Raw genomic sequence first — 17,707 nt, forward strand, 5'->3', positions numbered from 1 at the left:
TCTTTGGTATTTACAAAAATTATTATTTTTATTATTATAATATATTATGTCATTTTGCCCGTAAGGCAAAATAGAAAAGAAAAAGATCTTGTTAGTCAACGTTTGGAAATGGGATTTAAATTTTTCTTGTAATACAATATTGTTTTCTTCTTTACATAATAATATTATGATATATTATAATAAAAAATTTAATGTATTTTTTTTTGTACACTACAATCTCAATCTCGTACGTATTTCGATAAGACTATATATTTTCTTTTTTTTTTTAAAAAGCGTCAAACAATATTTTATCGGACATAAAACTTATGGTTTAATGTAGTTAACGTGATACCGTTAACGCGCTTTGTTCGTCGATCGAGTGTATAGTGTACAAGATAGATAAAAAAAAATAAAACAATCAACTAAAATTAGTAAAATTACATTTAATAATATTACTTATATTATAATTATATAAGAATAATATATTATAATATATGTATATTTTTATTTTGTCTTTTAAAGTTAAAAAAAAAAAATAATAATAATAATGAATAACAAGAAACATGTTTTGGGTAACAAAAACATTAAGAAGAGAGAAAAATTATGCAATAAGTAAATCTAATAATGTGGTTAAGGCGATTAATATGAAAATACGCACTCGCTGTCGATCATGTCAAACATCGTAACAGCGATAATTCCATATATATCTACATAATAATATAATATATTATACATAATATTAAGTACTGCAGTATTAAATACAAAATATTTATATAAATATATTTGATGTGATTAATATAATGTATATATATATAAATATATATGTATATAATACTAATAATATTAAACATATTTAAAAAAATAATATAATATAATAACAAAAAAAATTGTGCGCCCATTAAAATCGTTTGGCGTTTTAAATATTTCGAACAATATATATATTATATAATATAATATAAAAAAAAAAAAAAAAAAATGATCAAGCGTTTATGATGATGATGATAACAAATAAAATGTGTTTTTTTATGAAAAATATACTTGGGACTAGTCGTTTAAATAACTGGTTCACCGGTGAAAATTGTTTTTTTTTTTTTTTTTTTTTTAACAGTTAATAACAATTATTGCCATTTTGTTTGTGTGTGTGTACATTATTTTCTTCTTTTTCAAAAATCCTGGTCGGTGTCCATTACTTCATGCGGTTCACTATGAGGTCCGGAACGACCAACAGGGACTTTTGATACGGCGACTCGGCTATCTTGCCGGCCAACCGCGTTGCTTCCAGGCAATGTTTTTTGGCAAGGAACCGCGTCTGCTCCAGACCCTGTGACTTGTGCACCAGCTCGAAAGCGCGTTCGGCGTCGCCCGGCTCTTGGAACCGCCTCATGATCATGGCGTTCAGCTCTGGATACTGTCAAGTGTCATGAAAAACACACAAAAAACACACAATAATTATTAGGACGGCTAAAAAAGCGACATATGCATGGTACAAGTGTTGATAAACAACAAGTGCGATTTATTGATTTAGCCAACCCTAACACTAACCTAACATATCTCCTACCCCCAGTTATGGAATCATCAGACTGTTCTCCCTTCAGACAAGCCCGATTGGACTTGCTACTCGACGACCTCCTCCTAACTGATTTTACCTACGCGGTAAGAATTAATAATATTTGCTGTGATCTTCACTTTAAGGATGTTGTTCTAATCAAAGGCCAAAAGCAACAAAATTCTGAAACATGTTGCATGTTATTTCATGAAAAGCGATCAAATGAAATTAAAAGTGGCCGAAATACATTTGGAGGGACACATTGTCTCGCGAGACGAGAAGATTTGTATGTTTCGGCGTTCTATAAAATATCGTTGGGTTAATCGAAACCTAGTTTATGACTCGAGTGATTTTTTTGAACTTTTTTAATTATTATTTTTATTTTTGTGAGAAATTTTGAGAAAAAAAATCTAACTTGGCATGCTTAACCCGACTTGTATGAATAAAAAAACAAATATATAATAAAAAATATTTATATATTTTTTTATTTATTTACGATACAAGAGTGTTTGCCATTTCGAAATGTTGATACCTTCAGTTGGGCTTTATCTAGAAGTAAATATGTGATTTATGGAATGTATTCTTATCACTTCTTCCTGATCATATCAGCAGTATCAACTGATTTCTCCTTATCGATAAACAGCATGTTATCAGTCGACTTCTATCATTTTTATCACTGTCATATCTGTTATCATCAGATTTCATCAATATTTTCGTGGCGCAACAACGTTTGGGCACATTTTTTTGTGTTACTCCCAGCCCCCCCAAAAAAAAAGAATAATCGTTTCATTAAATCTTAAGAAATCCTCAGTACGACTGAAACCTGCGATCATCAATAATGCACTTGCACGGGGAACAAAACGGTGTTTACCTTTTCGCATGCGAACAATACAGGAGCGGTGGCCAGGCCTAACTTCAGATCGGCGGCCGTCGGTTTGCCCATTGCGTCTTTGCTGGAAACAAAGTCCAACAGATCGTCGACCAGCTGGAACGCAAGTCCTATGTTGCGACCGTACTCGAATGACACATCCACTAATTTGTCGTCGGCACCGGCTAACATTGCTTCCTGCAAACAACATTTATGTTGATTAGTTTAAAGATTAGATTAGGTGGGTTGACAAAGTCCTACACCCGTCCACTTCCACGAGATGCTAGCAGGAAACGGCCCTTAAACGGGTCGCGAACGACTGGGAAGGTGACTTAGAGCCGGTTAGTGGGGGGGGGGGGGGGGGTAGGTACAAAACGTGGTTAGAATTAGACTCACGAGTAGGTGGAGAAGCAAAAGAAAATAATAAAAATAAGGAAGACAAACCATCCAAGTAAGTGTGGAGGAAGTAATGCAAAGACAGTTCCCTCCACGGGTGGGACGATTAAAAACTTAGGTTAAGTTTGTGCAAAAACATAAGGATCACATGCAACAGATACTTGACGAATTAAATTCCATATTTTACTACTACGCTGCACACGCAGTGTTGTGATAGTGAAAAAAAGTAGGTATAGTGTAATTTGTTTGTTTGTCCCATTTTAAGCGGCTCTTCGAGGTGCAACCAGACGTGAAACAAAAATAGAAATCACGTTCACAAAAGAGAAGCAAAAATCAGCACACAATTAACGTAACGATGCCAAAACCAAATAACAACACGAAATAGCCACGTTATTAAAAAAAAAAAAAAAGCGAACAGACTCAAATGACTCGCGCTATGATCTACGTTTAATCCGAGCCGAGTCGGCGTTTAATATAGAAATTACATTAATTAAGGCCAAGTGCCACTGCACCTGCGGCGGGTATCCGTAATCGGTCGTCAAGCCTAGGTGGATCCTCCATGCGATACTAATTAAATGTTTTTTTACTAATTAATTTCATTTAATCCGCCACACACGAAAACGATGCACCTAAATTAATGGTCGTTTTTTAGACGGCACGAACAATATGTCGATAATATTATTACATGTAGTAATATATACTTTCTCTCGCGTGAAAACGTTTATATATATATATATGTACGCCGTTTAAAATAAAATTGTACGATTCGATTGGGACTCGATGACGAAATAATCATAAAAAAAATTCGTACAAAAAAATATGGTCGAGTATATACAGGGAAAAAAATGATTTATGAGTTACCAAAATACATGTCTTATGGTGGAGGGGGAGGGGAGATTTTAGGCGCTGAAACCGAAAATTTGCCTTCAACATTTTTCTAGCACTTCTTGTTAACTGTAACGTGAGCCACACACTGGACGAGGAAGAGTTAACAGGGTGAAGTCAGTGATTTAACACAATATTTTTTTGATAAATCCTCCAAAATTACAAAAAATTAAGTACCTTACAGGTACCATTGCTGATCTATAAAGAGTTGCTACTCGAAGAAACCGGTCCAGTGGACTTAGAAGATATTAGAAGTGACAAAAAAAAAAAAATTGAAAATGCATCATTGTAAAAACAACACCTTCTCAGCTATGCATCGAAGCTAAAACATTGATATTTTGAATAACTGTTTAAAATGTACTTAAAATAGACCTAGTTTTTTTTTTCTATTTATTTTTGCTGCATATAGAACAAATTAAATGTAAAATCGTACACACATATATATATATATATATATTATATTTAGTGGAAAAAATTCTACTTACGGCTTTTACAGAGTTGGCTATGAGACTGGCTGTCTTACGGTACGTTTTCGTTAGGTAATGGGCAAACCTTTCGTTCTCGGTTTCTTTGGAACCGAGCTGCATAAACTCGCCTTGCACCAAATCCGTGATGATCTGTCGACGACGACGATTATTATATTTTTAGTACGCTCTATTGATTTCGACAAAATGCAACAACTTACTTGGCTAAGGGTGATGGTCACGTCGTTGTGGCTGAGTCTGGCGATCATCATGGACGTGACGGCTAATATGTAATCGCCGGCCATGGCTACCTGAATAATAGAAGAAAAAAAACCCACACAATTAATAATATTGTATTCGAATCGACGTTTAAATAGTCAACGGTAAACAAATACAATTCTTGGCGTTTCTTCCTCGTTGTCACAGGTTATAATTATTATGTGTTTTGTTTGATTTAGCAATTGTCGCTGTACATTACAAGCACCAAACGGTAACCTTAGAAAAATAATTATGTGTTAATAATGTTATTAATTTCAGACGACGGCCATTGGAACGTTTTTGGCGCTGTTTGTCCGGACGGGCGGTCGTTCGGGGGTTTGTCAAAGTCACACAAATCAAATATGTACACAAGAAGGTTATACATCTTGTTATTGTAAAGGAATTTTCGTTTAGAAACGCACCGTTTCTTCAAAGTAATTATTGCCGCCTGAGTAATTTGCGGATGTCCGATAGTTCTCTATCTTATGACACACGTGTTATTGCACACCGTTTTGTTATTTACTTATAATGTGGTTTTTTTGCACCACGTTTAATTGCTAAGGAAACATCAACAGCGGTAAAATAAAAAAGAAACTCAATTGCAAAAAATTCAAGAATAGCCACAAACGCTTTGTCTAGTTCTTCAGCGATGGCATTTACAAGACTCTAATGGGTTACTTTATTTACGGACTCGAGGGTTTCGACAAAAGTAATAGACTTCTTAGGAGAGTTTTTATTTGCAAGCGAGAACGAAGCTTGGAATAGCTTAATGGACTAAATGACCGACAAACGAGAACAAATTCCCGTTTTTTGTATTTTTCCATAAAAATCTTGTAGATTGAGTAATCGAAAATGTATAAACGCTTGAGTACAGATTGAGGGGGTTTCTCCGGTTACTGTGAACATTTGGACTGTGAATAATAAACAAAAAAGAATTCTCATTGCTGTGTAATAAGTATACACTATTGTTTAATCTCTAAATTAAAATTGTTTGTTTTCTGAAGGAAGAAACGACAACACTGACGATGGTCGTTGAGTTTTAATTGTACTAAATTTGACGGTTAAAGTTTTTGCTTTTCAAATGAACTTTTTCAGCAATTATCGTTGACTGCTATCGAATTATTTCTCTGTTGATATTGTTCGCACAACTCATGTGCGTTCTCCAAAAGAGAAGCAGCAGACTTAAGACACACACAGCATATGTCATTCGGCGTTTGGTACATAATATCATAATGTTAGTAGCAATAACGGCAGTAATACCAGTTTACCGAAATGTAATAGCTACATAGAAATTGATATATAATTAGAACAATTTAAAAAAACTAAAATTTGGAACTAGTTCCACGTTTAACAATGGAATTAGCGACTGAAACGAGTTTTCTTTTTTTTTTTTTCGAGGAACTTTCCCAACATTGGACAATTATAATTTTGTAATTGTCCTATACGATCAATAATAATAATAATCGTAAATGCATTCTGGTAAGTTATTTACCTTAGACCATCTTCTAGACCAGCTAGGTTAGCTAGCTTGTGTTTACTAGTCGACGGATTAGTCTTTGAAACGTCACCGGGCCGTTTCACAACCGGCGGCTTTGACGGGGCCAAGAACAGGCAGGAGAGAAGAGTTAACATAGCATTATTATAATGAGAAGGCGTGCGCGTCAAAACGGGATAGAATTTCGTCAATGGCCGAGGAATTGGCCGTACTGGCACACAACAACAGATCGATTATTATATTATATTATTATTAACGACCTTATGGTATGCGAAGACGTTACGAACGGTCGGATTTCGATAATAGACTTTCACTGGTCATTATAATATGTCCGAATATAATTACTATGTATTACAGTATCGTATAACATGCGTTTTTATCAATATTATACAGTTATTTATTTATTTATTTTTTTTTTTTAAGGAGTGGACCAAAAAAACAAAAAAACTAAAACCGAGATGATCGTCGGGGCAATACGAGTTGCCTAACCGATGCGCCCGGTTACGCTTGCCGGTGTCCCTTGACCGAATAAAAAAATATCCGACGGAAATAATATAATAATTAGCAACCGTCGGCGATTTTGCATACAGTTTATGCAAACGTGTATAGCAGTCGAAAGATTCGAACACACTTAAACGTCACACGAGGTCTAATAGGCACGCGAGAAATTTGGGGAAAAGAAACATTTATTGTGCTGAGGCCGCATACCTCTTAGTGGTAAGGTCACAATGAGAGTTCACTAGTATGCGCCACCCTCGACAAAACTGGAATTACCAGGCGGTGAAAAGATAAAGAAACACAAACAGAATTACATAGAAGCGGCGAGCGGCTGTCCGGAGACTTTAACGAACCTACGCGGCGGGTCTATTAATAATACGTTATCCGAATCCATAGTAAAAATAACATTAAAAATCAGGCGATAATTTATTCAAACGAGTTTCAAACAAAACATATACCTTTACATTAACATCCTCGTTCGTCGACGATTAGGTAACGCCGCGACGATTTCATTATCTCGGTCGTTTTTCATGTAGTTGTATAATAAATTCGGTTGTCTTAATATTTTTTTTTTACCCAACACCCGGCACACGGTTCGAAGGTAGCAATTATAGATTTTATTTTCTAAACGATCGTCCGGTCGAATCGAATAGTTTACGGATTGAGCTGATTTGAAATTGAGAAATAAAAAGTATTTTTTGTACATATTTTTGGGCCCAGGAAGAAATACCGGGTACATTTTGTCCGACTTTGAAAAGAAGATTAACCCCCTTTGGATATGGCTTGTGATGTTGACGGATCAAAGAAAAATATCTTATTATTTCATAGGTATTGTCGACCGTGCTCTGCGTACTTGACTCGTCCCTTATACACACGTTTGGTGAATCGGTTCTCGTCTAATATATTTTTAAAATACATATATCTAATAATAATGGATCTGTGAACTTTGTTACTGGACGGCCTCCAAACTGACATGAACAGCGGCATCGGTGTACAGTGTAACACTACTAGCTCGGCCACAAAGTAATAACACTATGATGTGTACTGTATTTGGTTTTACACTTTCACGGTGCAAACGAATATATAAACAGTGGTACGGGCATCGTTTGAGGAGTTGTGTGTTTCTTATAAGGTCATAAGAAGTCACACACGACCGGCGGTATAGCGTACACTGCGCCGACCTCTACCTAGAATTCGCAAATCGGGACGTTTTCTTTTTCAAAAGATCATTACCGCGGTAGTAGCGTTATTTTTTTTTTTTTTTGCGAAGGTTGTACTTAGCTGTAAAACATAATATACCTATACTTTATGGACTCGGCGCGCCGAAAACGGGTCGGCGGCAAACGTGAACGGATAAATATATATATAAATAATATTCTTAACAACAATATGTCTTCAGGGTAAATCGGCCCTCGGCTCACGGCGAACATCCGTCATCCGGCTGACCCGATTATGATGATGATGATGATGATGATGATGATGATGCTGATAGATATATATAAATTAACACTTATATTCTATTAAACGTGTCTCGATCGCGGTTTCCGACGGGTTTTCGATATGTGCGGGGCGTTTGCCAACGCAGATAATCGATTTGTCCACCGGAGGAGCTTTGTGTCTGACACAGTTTCGTATAAAAAAAAAAATTAAATAAAAAAACCTTGGATATCCTCAGTCGCCACACACACACGCCAATGATAGACGGCGGCGTTTGGTTCACTTTCGCCGCGTGCTACGACCAAGTCGTCGTCGCCATATACATTATAATATGTATATACAACATAAGTATAATGTGTACAAGACCTCTGCGTAGAGCCGTCATGACTGTAATATAGTTTCGCAAACGGACATCGGCATCATCCGTGAATATTGTGTGGTGCAGAGACTTGGGTACAAATCATATACAGACGGACAGACGGACCGGAGAAGAGACTGTTTGTGCGTTGCGCAACGGCTTAAAACGTTTTGTAAACACGAACTTCACTTTACACGACAAAGTGTACGCTTACGTGTGCTTATAAATAAATGTATAATAATATATAGGTATGCACACACATGGGTGGTACACGGGAATAATAATTAATGGGCGGCATAATATTATTACGTCGTCGGCCCCGGTCCAAGGTCGGACGGATTTTCGAAGATAGAAGAAAGAAGAATCCTTAAAATAATAACTCGCCGGGCCCGAGGGGGAGGTGCGTTGGCCGGGATAATAATATTTTATTGATAATAATAATAATGCCGATTACATCACACGCCAGCGCGGACCGCATTCCGCGGTAGGTGGTATATATGATCACTTTTACATAGAATTACCTATAGTGGTGGTACGCGCTCGTTCGGAGAGAGAGAGATTCGAGAATGGTCGAAACTAGAAAGGTGTGTCCGGGGCAGCAAAAGGATGACCGGCTCAAGTAGTCGAAGACCTCAGTAGCAGCAGCCTCGTGCCCGGTCAAGGACACGGCGGCGGTAGTCGAGGGAGTCGCACCAGCGCGTGGTCGAACGTTCACCCGGGCGCGGGGTCGGCCGGAGGCGAACGACCGGCGAAGAGCGCACACGATCGTGAACCCCCCCAAAACAAATATTCTTTCTAAAATCAAACATTACCAGAGAGAGAGAGAGAGAGAGGTATAAACACATAGAACCATCTCGGCCGAGGTCGAGGGAGGGTCTTCCTCCGTCCTGATCTGACGCTGAAGGATTTTTTAGTCTCAGGGGTATAAATCATGGGGAATCAGAGTTAACCAATCTAAATCCACTCAAACCACAATCTCTTTCCGTCTAAACCCTTACCCTGCAATATCATTAAACGGAATCAATAAAATCCACCACGGACAACGCTGTGTAGTACTTAAGAATGACACTTAACCTCAGATACCGGCAACCGTTTCATCTCCACGATAACCAACCGAGACAGTCACAAAAATCCACTCATTCCGAATCTCCACAACAAATACATCCCTCCACATCATGTACCTACTTTTTGTTAAAATTGCAACAGATCGTATAAATATTTATACATATATATATTTAAATAATGTTTTTGTCTTTCGGTCAGAGTTCATCCGAGACGTTTGCGTAGGCAAAGCAACAACTCGTTTTAAAAATCGTTTAACAACAAAACAAACCCATCGACGCCCATAATATTTTGTTATTACGAAACAGATACGACCGACTTTACTTGGCTGGCTATACACACGTTTTCACTTTTTGAAGTCGTCTAAACGTTTCCGTCAACCGACGGTAATTACATTATAATATTATCTGATCACAAATCAAACAAAACCGCACAGGTACGGCACACGGTAAGGTTTATGAAAAAAAAAAACAATCAATTATCTTAGGAAAGTATAGGTTTCTACATATTTATTATTATACTCGACAATATTTCCATAGTGATATAATCAATACCCGGTATTGGTTCAGCCCACACGCGCCTGTCGTCTTCTTCTGCGTTGCCACTCTAGTCTAAAGATATCTCAAATTGTTATTTAATAAGAAACTGAAAGGAAAACCATAAATAGTGACCGAGCAGCAGACCTAATGGATCCAATGGACGACTCGAGCCGTGGAGGTCTATGGACTATGGGCATACAATATGGATAATATTATTGTAAATTTCATTATACATTAGAGAATTTCTACATCTCGTTGTTGGATTGTTAGGGATGCAGGGGGACGTTGCAAGGCTGCTTCGTGGTAAGTTTCATATTTTTTGCAATCGGTGAAATTTGTTCCCGTTCAGGATTTTGCTCGAATTTCACATAGAAAATACGAATAATTTTTTTTTTTTTTAATTTTCAGATGATTGGGTTTCGATTGCGGGCCCGGTGTGATTTTTGACCGTAAAACTAGAATATAAATAAAATAATATGTAACCCGCGCCGGCCGTACACGGTCGGAGATTGTATCGCTATCCTTGAACTTATCCGAGCCACTATGTCGTTGCCCACGGTTGGAGATTTGGGAAACTGACCGCTTGTAGTGAAACCCGAGCTCGTTGAAAATTACCCCGTGGAAGGTGGGCGCATACACCGCGGTTGTCGCAACAGTAAAACTAATAATCATGTTTGACACGCGATCGAACACAAGACCTTGGGACGTCTTCGGTATTTGTTTTGAAATTAAAAAGAATCTACAATCGAACGTACGACAAGCGAGCGAGTATAGCTTATAGAAACGATGAAAAACGACAGCGACCAAGTGGACAACTTCAGAAGTTCTCTTATGTTGTATAAATAGTGTGGTTTCACATGGGAATTTCTTCTAAAAAACCGCTACGGTTGTGAAACGAACGACTTGATCCATATTATCCAAATTAGATTATTATAATGTAAATTTTACATTTTTCAATGTATTTCTTAGGCATATTTTATTCTATAGGGCCGAGGAATAACTAGGTATAACGTGACGGTTTTACATTACACATACAAACACTCACACGACCAGTGTGTTTATTAAAAAATAAATACCATTATTGTTATTGTGACGACGGCGGCGGCGGCGGCGGCGATAGAGTTTCGTCACCGAATAATAATTTCATAACGTCGAAAATTGCATTATCCCAATTTTTTTTATTCGGTTAGTCGTGACCGTATATATTGTAAGCATGAGGAGTGAAGCGTAAAAAAAAAAAAAAAGCTCCAAAGAGACCGTGCAATGATTTATGAAGTTCTTTTATGACCGTTGACAGCGTACAGCAGCGGTCGGTAGGCGCGAACGGTTCGACACTATATAAAGTAAAATACAACAACAGTGTAATAATATAATAATAATGGTAATATTTCGCAATAGTAAACGAGAAAAAAAAAACCTTCGCCATTTCGAAATTCGCAAAATACAAAACGCTTTGGTCGAAAACAATAACTCGTCGCGATCAGGTTTAAAAAGTCAAAAGTAAAACCACAGATTTGACAAAACCAGACGGTGCACTCCTTATTAAAAGCAATATAATTGCGGTAAATGTCAACAAACCAAACGCCTAGAAACTATTGTTTCAAAACCGAGCATAGTTGATTTTATTGATTGTTATCACTTATCACGATTATACAAATCGTTTGATAACATAATATAGTAAAATTGTTTGTACAATAATTTAATTACTAGAAGTCTAGTCATACCAAATTGAGGAAGGTTTCAGTTATTAGTAAACACCGTCTGATTTTATCTAATCTGTGGGGTAGAGAACACAAGTAGAAGGGGGAGGGGTGCGAATCTAACATTTTTACATAATTTTTTTTTTTAGAATGTCCTTTTTCAATTTTAGCCCCCCGGCCTCGAGACGGGTCCCCGCAACCTATCATTAAACATTTTTGACGACTTTCTATTCGACCATCGGTATAATATTATATACCTATTAATTATAGCAGATCCTCGGTACAGGTGTAGGTTCTCGGATCCGCTTGCTTTCCGACCCAAGTATTACATACAGTACACAAACTGTATCCTATAGGTAACGCTAAAAAGGTATATTATATTTTATGCTGTAGACATAAGGTTTATATTAGGACAGACAGTTTATTGTTAACTTTAAGTTTTAAGAATTCTAAAATGCCAGCGATGGAGCAAAAAGATAAATGGAAATTAAGACTAGGAAATTTATGATATATTACTGATTACTATGATTTTAAGGTACATTTCTAGTTGAGTTTATTTTAAAGATAATAGAAATCTTAAATGCATCAATATGCAGTTGATGTATCAATCGCGCTATAAATATATATATATTTTTTTAATTCTATTTCAGTACTTCAACAATTAGTACATTTTTAAGGGTTTAAATCTCCAACTAAAAATTGTATACGATTTGTATAGATTAATTAATAATTTGAATTTCAAAATTCTGTTAGTACATTTTCCAGACACTTGACCTAACATAGCCCTGCTATTCTTTGTTTTCCCACTTGGGTGATTTTTTTATGTTTTCGAGTAGTTTCAAACAATAGGGATTGTATTATTATTGTTTTATAGACTTTGAGATTAATGAATACCATAACCTTTTGCAAATCACTTATAAAAAAATTTCTAGGACCCAAGTTCAGACAAGTAATGAGTAATAGTATACACACATTATATTATAATAAAAAAAATCTCGAGTTCTTATTACATTACACAGATTATGGCGTTAGTGGAAGTTGTTTCGCTAACGAAATGATAGTTTTTTTTTTTTTTTTTTATATCGTTTATCGTTTAAAATTCGACCGTCGTCCTTGAACTATTCCCTCGGGACTTAATTACACGGATTTTGGCTGTACATAGGTGTGTGTGTGTGTGTATTATATCAGACAGGTATGAGACATTCGTGCATCAAAGCTGTATGAGACATGGGTGAAAAATGTGTGTTTATCGGCGATAATAAAAAAAAAGACAGACGAATTTTTTTTTATTCAATACCCATAAGCGACATTGTGTGCTAAAATCTACCGAGGCCAATGTTCTCCTCGAGGGGGTCCAAGTCTGGGTATAACTACAGACCGCAGACACACCGTCGCCGCCAGCCGAAATAAACGGTATTTTATATAATATTGTATTATACGGTCCATATAAACGCAGCAAAAGTAACGGCGAGGGCTGAAACGGTATTTCAGCCAAATCGTATAATGGTAAAAAAAATTTCACTAAAAATTCCATGTAACCATTCTAACCTTACCCCGTGTACGAAATGATCAACGTTTACCAGAGAACTTTTGTCTGTGGTTTCTTTTTTTTTAACTTTGGGTACACACACGATATATGGACAGAATAACGTATCGACTAGACTAGAAAGTCGATTCATCTTGCGCTAATATAATAATTATATTGCCGGTGAAAGCAATGTGCGTTTGTTATTTCGAGGTAGGAACATTTTTTTTAAAAAATTGTATTTATTATACTTTGCAGGTGTGCCTTGGGTTGAAACTCAGGCGTGTCGTTTCGGAGGGTTTCTTCGATCGTGTTTCCGCCGAAGATCAAACGCGAACCACATGTTTGCATACGTTAGTAATACTAACTTAGTATAGTATAAATTTATGTTATATTTTATATTATGGCGATAGTAATTATTACAATAATATTAACAAAAATTACGTTTAAAAAGAAAAATAAACCAAAAATTACTTTAAATGGCCAATTGTGTTTAACAAGTATTTTTTTCTTTTATACTAATAAAAAAGAAAAACACAGAAACGAACGGAAAAAAAAAACGGTCAAGTTTCATTTAAATTTCAACAAAATTATAGTTATGTTTTTTCACACAAAAAAATGAATTTTGTTCTAAAAGTTAAAATGATGGTTTTTATGAAAAGTTTAAAAAAATAAGATCCACAAACAGCCGACTCGAACCTGATTTTTTCAAAAATACGGGGAATGAAGAAAGGAGCTAGTTTATTTCTTCAAGCCTGGAACGAAAAGCAAACTCCTTTTTTTTTTATAAAATGATCATAAACATGGATCAGCTTCTTTTTAAATGAGATTTCTAAACTCTTAACTTCGGTTTTTGTAACTGTGTTTTTACTTACTGTCCAATAACTTACAAAACTCATTGTTAACAATTTAAGACATATCGTTCAACCCCTATGCATTATTACACTAGTGGACAAACATTTTTGTATATATTATACACCTTTTAATGGAACTTTTAAAGCACTTTCTTGGGGCAACTGGCCAATACGTTAGGTTAGGTATTATTTTTGCGCAATTCCAGTAGTGCTGATGTTATTGTCATTCATAATAAATTCCCTCATACGTGACATCCAATTACCGCGATTCCGTTCATCTATCTGGTGGCGTAGGTACTTCATAATATAATAATAATATGCATAATGCATATTTTAAACGACACGCCGATGGTGGTAGTAATGACTCCACGAATACAAGCAAAAAAAAGTGCGTTCTCAAAAAACAGCTATACGAGTTTTTTTTTTAAATTTAAACAATGTCCGGTGAGTTCTATGAGGACGAACCACGGTCGGTTTGCCTAAGGTAAATTTTGTCGTTTCCATTGTGTTCGAAGACCATGTCAAACATTGTTCTTGTACACGACCGGCTAATGGAATCTAATTGTCAGAGAAATCGGGACACGGAAAAAACCAACCGAAACAAGATATTACTATTATTATTATTATTATTATTATTATTAAGCACTACTGCAATGGATGTACACTTAGCTTTAAGTTCATGTGTTTACACGCGACGCTGATATAACAGGTAAACAACATGCGGCAATGAAATTTTACAGTACGTGTTGTCGGTAAAAAAAAAAAAAATCCCCCCAAAAATGATGTAATAAAAAGTTGTTACAAAATAATAAAATATTCGATTATATTTGGAAATATAATCGAATGTTGTATTACGTTTAATAACACTAGTAATAAATTATTATTAGGTATATTGTCGCGATACAGTGGAACCACAGATTTAATATTAGCATGTCAAACAGAAGTGGATTTCGAATCACGGTCAAATCAAGATTCCAGATGATGTTCATTACTTTCGATTAGGTGTCAAGCTGGTTAACAACCGGTGAAGTGTGCGCGTTGTATAAATAAATAATTATATATTCATAATAACACCAACCGGAGAAGGTGTCGCCGAGTTGTTTGATTTACTTGCAGACCGTTTATCGATGTTAAACGATTTTTTATTGCGCGCAAGTGACTATTATTTAACACCCGCTTATTATAATATGATTTTTATTCAGCGACCTATTAAGTATGTAATGTGGATTATTTTTTTTTTTAAGGGAACTCTAATAAATCAGGTGGCTGGTTGTTTTATAATGACATCTATACCCCGTTTCTTCTAGATACCGAGAAAATATATAGGTAGTGTTCAATCGGAACGTTTTATGTGGTTTTTATAACATAATTATTTCAGTAGTTTTCACAAACACAAACTTAATATATGAAGAAGACATAATATATTTTATTACCGTTATTATTATGTTTAACTTATTGATTTACTATCATTGTTGGCTTGTGCCTCGCGGATTAACGATTAATATATTTTTATAGCTTCACGCTTATAATAACAAACGTCATTTTGTGTTGTTTACACTTTATGTGTCTTTGCCGCCGCGATTCGCGTGAAAGGCCTTCCGGAACAAACGTCTAACTGTGAAACATACGCGCTTCATATATTATACTTTGACTGTCTAAACGTATGTACAATACATATATTATATATATATGTATATACATATATTTATATATATATATGTATATACACAAATATAAGTCCATTTACCACACGTAGCCGTCGAACTTTCTCTATCGCCACACACTTGGCGCACGCCATACATAGGATCAATAAAAATAATAATAAATAATGACAATAATAATCGCATGATTGCACTTTGATGGACGAAGAGGAATTCAGTTAGTTCTAGATTAAGTCATAATGTACAGTTCAGTGTCGAGAAGAAACGGATTTCCAGAATTTTTAACGGGTACCAAGTCTGGACCGGGTTCCTTTTGAAACTTACATACCAAGAAATTTGAAATAATTCCTTTTTTTTGTCAAAGGACCTGAACGAAAACTATAGTTATCGTAACAAGTAATACACACACGTTTTAGCTTCGATGCAAAGGTGAATACAGATATTGATATTACAATGTTTTTCTGACCCAACGTTAAATACCTGAATATCCATTTGAGTAACGGTAGAATTCATATTCAGTTGACAATAGTTTTATGAAACAAATCACAAAATACTGATATGAGTCATCGTCGACCGATATGATATGTTTTTGTTATAGTTAAGAGATGTTTCTAATTCGAACAATGAAAATACCTAGATTTAAGTTTTGGAAAAACATATTTGAATTCTTCAAGACATTTAAAAAGTGTCGATTGTGATTTTTGGGACAATTTTAAAATTATTTTATACTTATGAATAATTTCTAAGTGAAAAATTGCAGTTTTTAAAGTTTTCAATTATTTTTACAATAATAATAAAAACAAAAACTAAAAATTTACTTAAACGAAATGAAGAGGCTAAATTCCTAATTTAGTTATGAGAAATCAAAAGAGGACTAGTTTTTTTTTTTAAAGAAACTGGGGTATCTGGAAATCTTTTTCCATCTTTTGTTTTTAAACTTAGAATTAGAATTTGTAACTTTTTTAGAAGAACTGGGATCTGGAACCAGTATATATTTATAAAAAAAACTAACTAGGATCTGGAACTAATTCCTATTTTAAATGAGGGGCGAGGATCTGGAATTAGTTCCCATGTCAAATAAAAAACGAGGATATGGAATAATAAGTATACCAATTTTTGTAGATGAACTTTTAAACAGCAATAGTCAATATAGAGGTCAGCGATATGGGTGCGGTGGGCAACCATTAGGGTGGGGAACGTTGATAATTTTTTTTCTCTTTAGCGGAGGGTTGTAACGAAATTCGAGAGATGACGAACGTCCAAAGATGACGCAATGACAGCGACGATTAGATACAAACTGCATGCACGTATTGCTCTACACGCCATCGGTATAACAACAAGTGCGGTACCCCATTTACCTACATTCTAGAAAGAGGCTGGTCGACCTTGCCCTTTATCATAGACTTCTACCGCCACCGCCACTGTCGCCTTCGCGCTCGCCACACGAGCACGCCTAATAGCACACTCGACGGTTCGAGACCCGACCGGTTGACATTTGGATAGGTAAATGTAAGTAGGTATGTATTATTTTTTACCACATAGACCGCGCGGTCGGCCGCGGTCGTCGTCGTTTATTTTTTTTTAAAGACGAAGAGAATACCATACGGGCACGCGTTTGTGTGGTGTGTGTGTGTGTGTGTGTAATAAGTGTGTTTGTATGTGTGTGTATACACAACTTTCTTATAATACAGAGACCGCTTTCGAACCGTTTGAGTTCCCGAGTGAAATTGATCGATACCCGCGTGGTATGCCAACAAGGCATCTGCCACCGCGCCGTAATAAGTGGGTCTCCGCCCGTTGTGAAAGTAAACCCACGGTGCCAAACCTTCTTCATTCATCGTCGCCGTCAACGTCTTCTTCTTCGACGGTTAGAAGCCACCACTTTAATAATAACACCGGCGTACATTTTTTTCGTTTTGTTTATCTATACATCCGATTCCGAATAATTCGATTCCGGAAAAATACGGAACGAACAATCCCGCCGCAGAGGGGGGGGGGAGGACCGGTTGTTAAATTGACACAGGAATTCGTCCGGAAAAAAATTTTGGAAAAAAAAAATATAACCAAACACTCGACATCGTTTTAAACGCAAAATAAAACCACCATAGAACCGGTTGTTCGACTCGATGCACAATAGGCAGCTAATTAGGAACCGATACAACGATCACTTCTACTCAATGTT

General features: G+C 36.0%; 1 protein-coding gene across 1 annotated transcript in view; it reads right to left on the reverse strand.

Moving 5' to 3' along the window:
* Positions 1-251: 251 nt before the first annotated feature.
* LOC126841123 (all trans-polyprenyl-diphosphate synthase PDSS1) overlaps positions 252-17,707 on the reverse strand; it is a 41,988-nt gene continuing 24,532 nt past the window's right edge. Inside the window, exons 5-8 of the mRNA XM_050577422.1 lie at positions 4,360-4,449; positions 4,160-4,291; positions 2,397-2,591; positions 252-1,387 (exon numbers count right to left, since the gene is read on the reverse strand). Of these exons, the coding sequence (XP_050433379.1) occupies positions 1,166-1,387; positions 2,397-2,591; positions 4,160-4,291; positions 4,360-4,449 (639 nt within the window). The 3' untranslated portion in view covers positions 252-1,165. The remainder of the gene's footprint in view (positions 1,388-2,396; positions 2,592-4,159; positions 4,292-4,359; positions 4,450-17,707) is intronic.

The sequence above is a fragment of the Adelges cooleyi genome, unplaced genomic scaffold (genome assembly GCF_023614345.1).
Source record: "Adelges cooleyi isolate 19-005CV unplaced genomic scaffold, UGA_ACOO_1.1 ACOO_flye_CR_arks_rails_tigmint_CR_PRNA_376, whole genome shotgun sequence".
NCBI classification, from domain to species: Eukaryota; Metazoa; Arthropoda; class Insecta; order Hemiptera; family Adelgidae; genus Adelges; species Adelges cooleyi.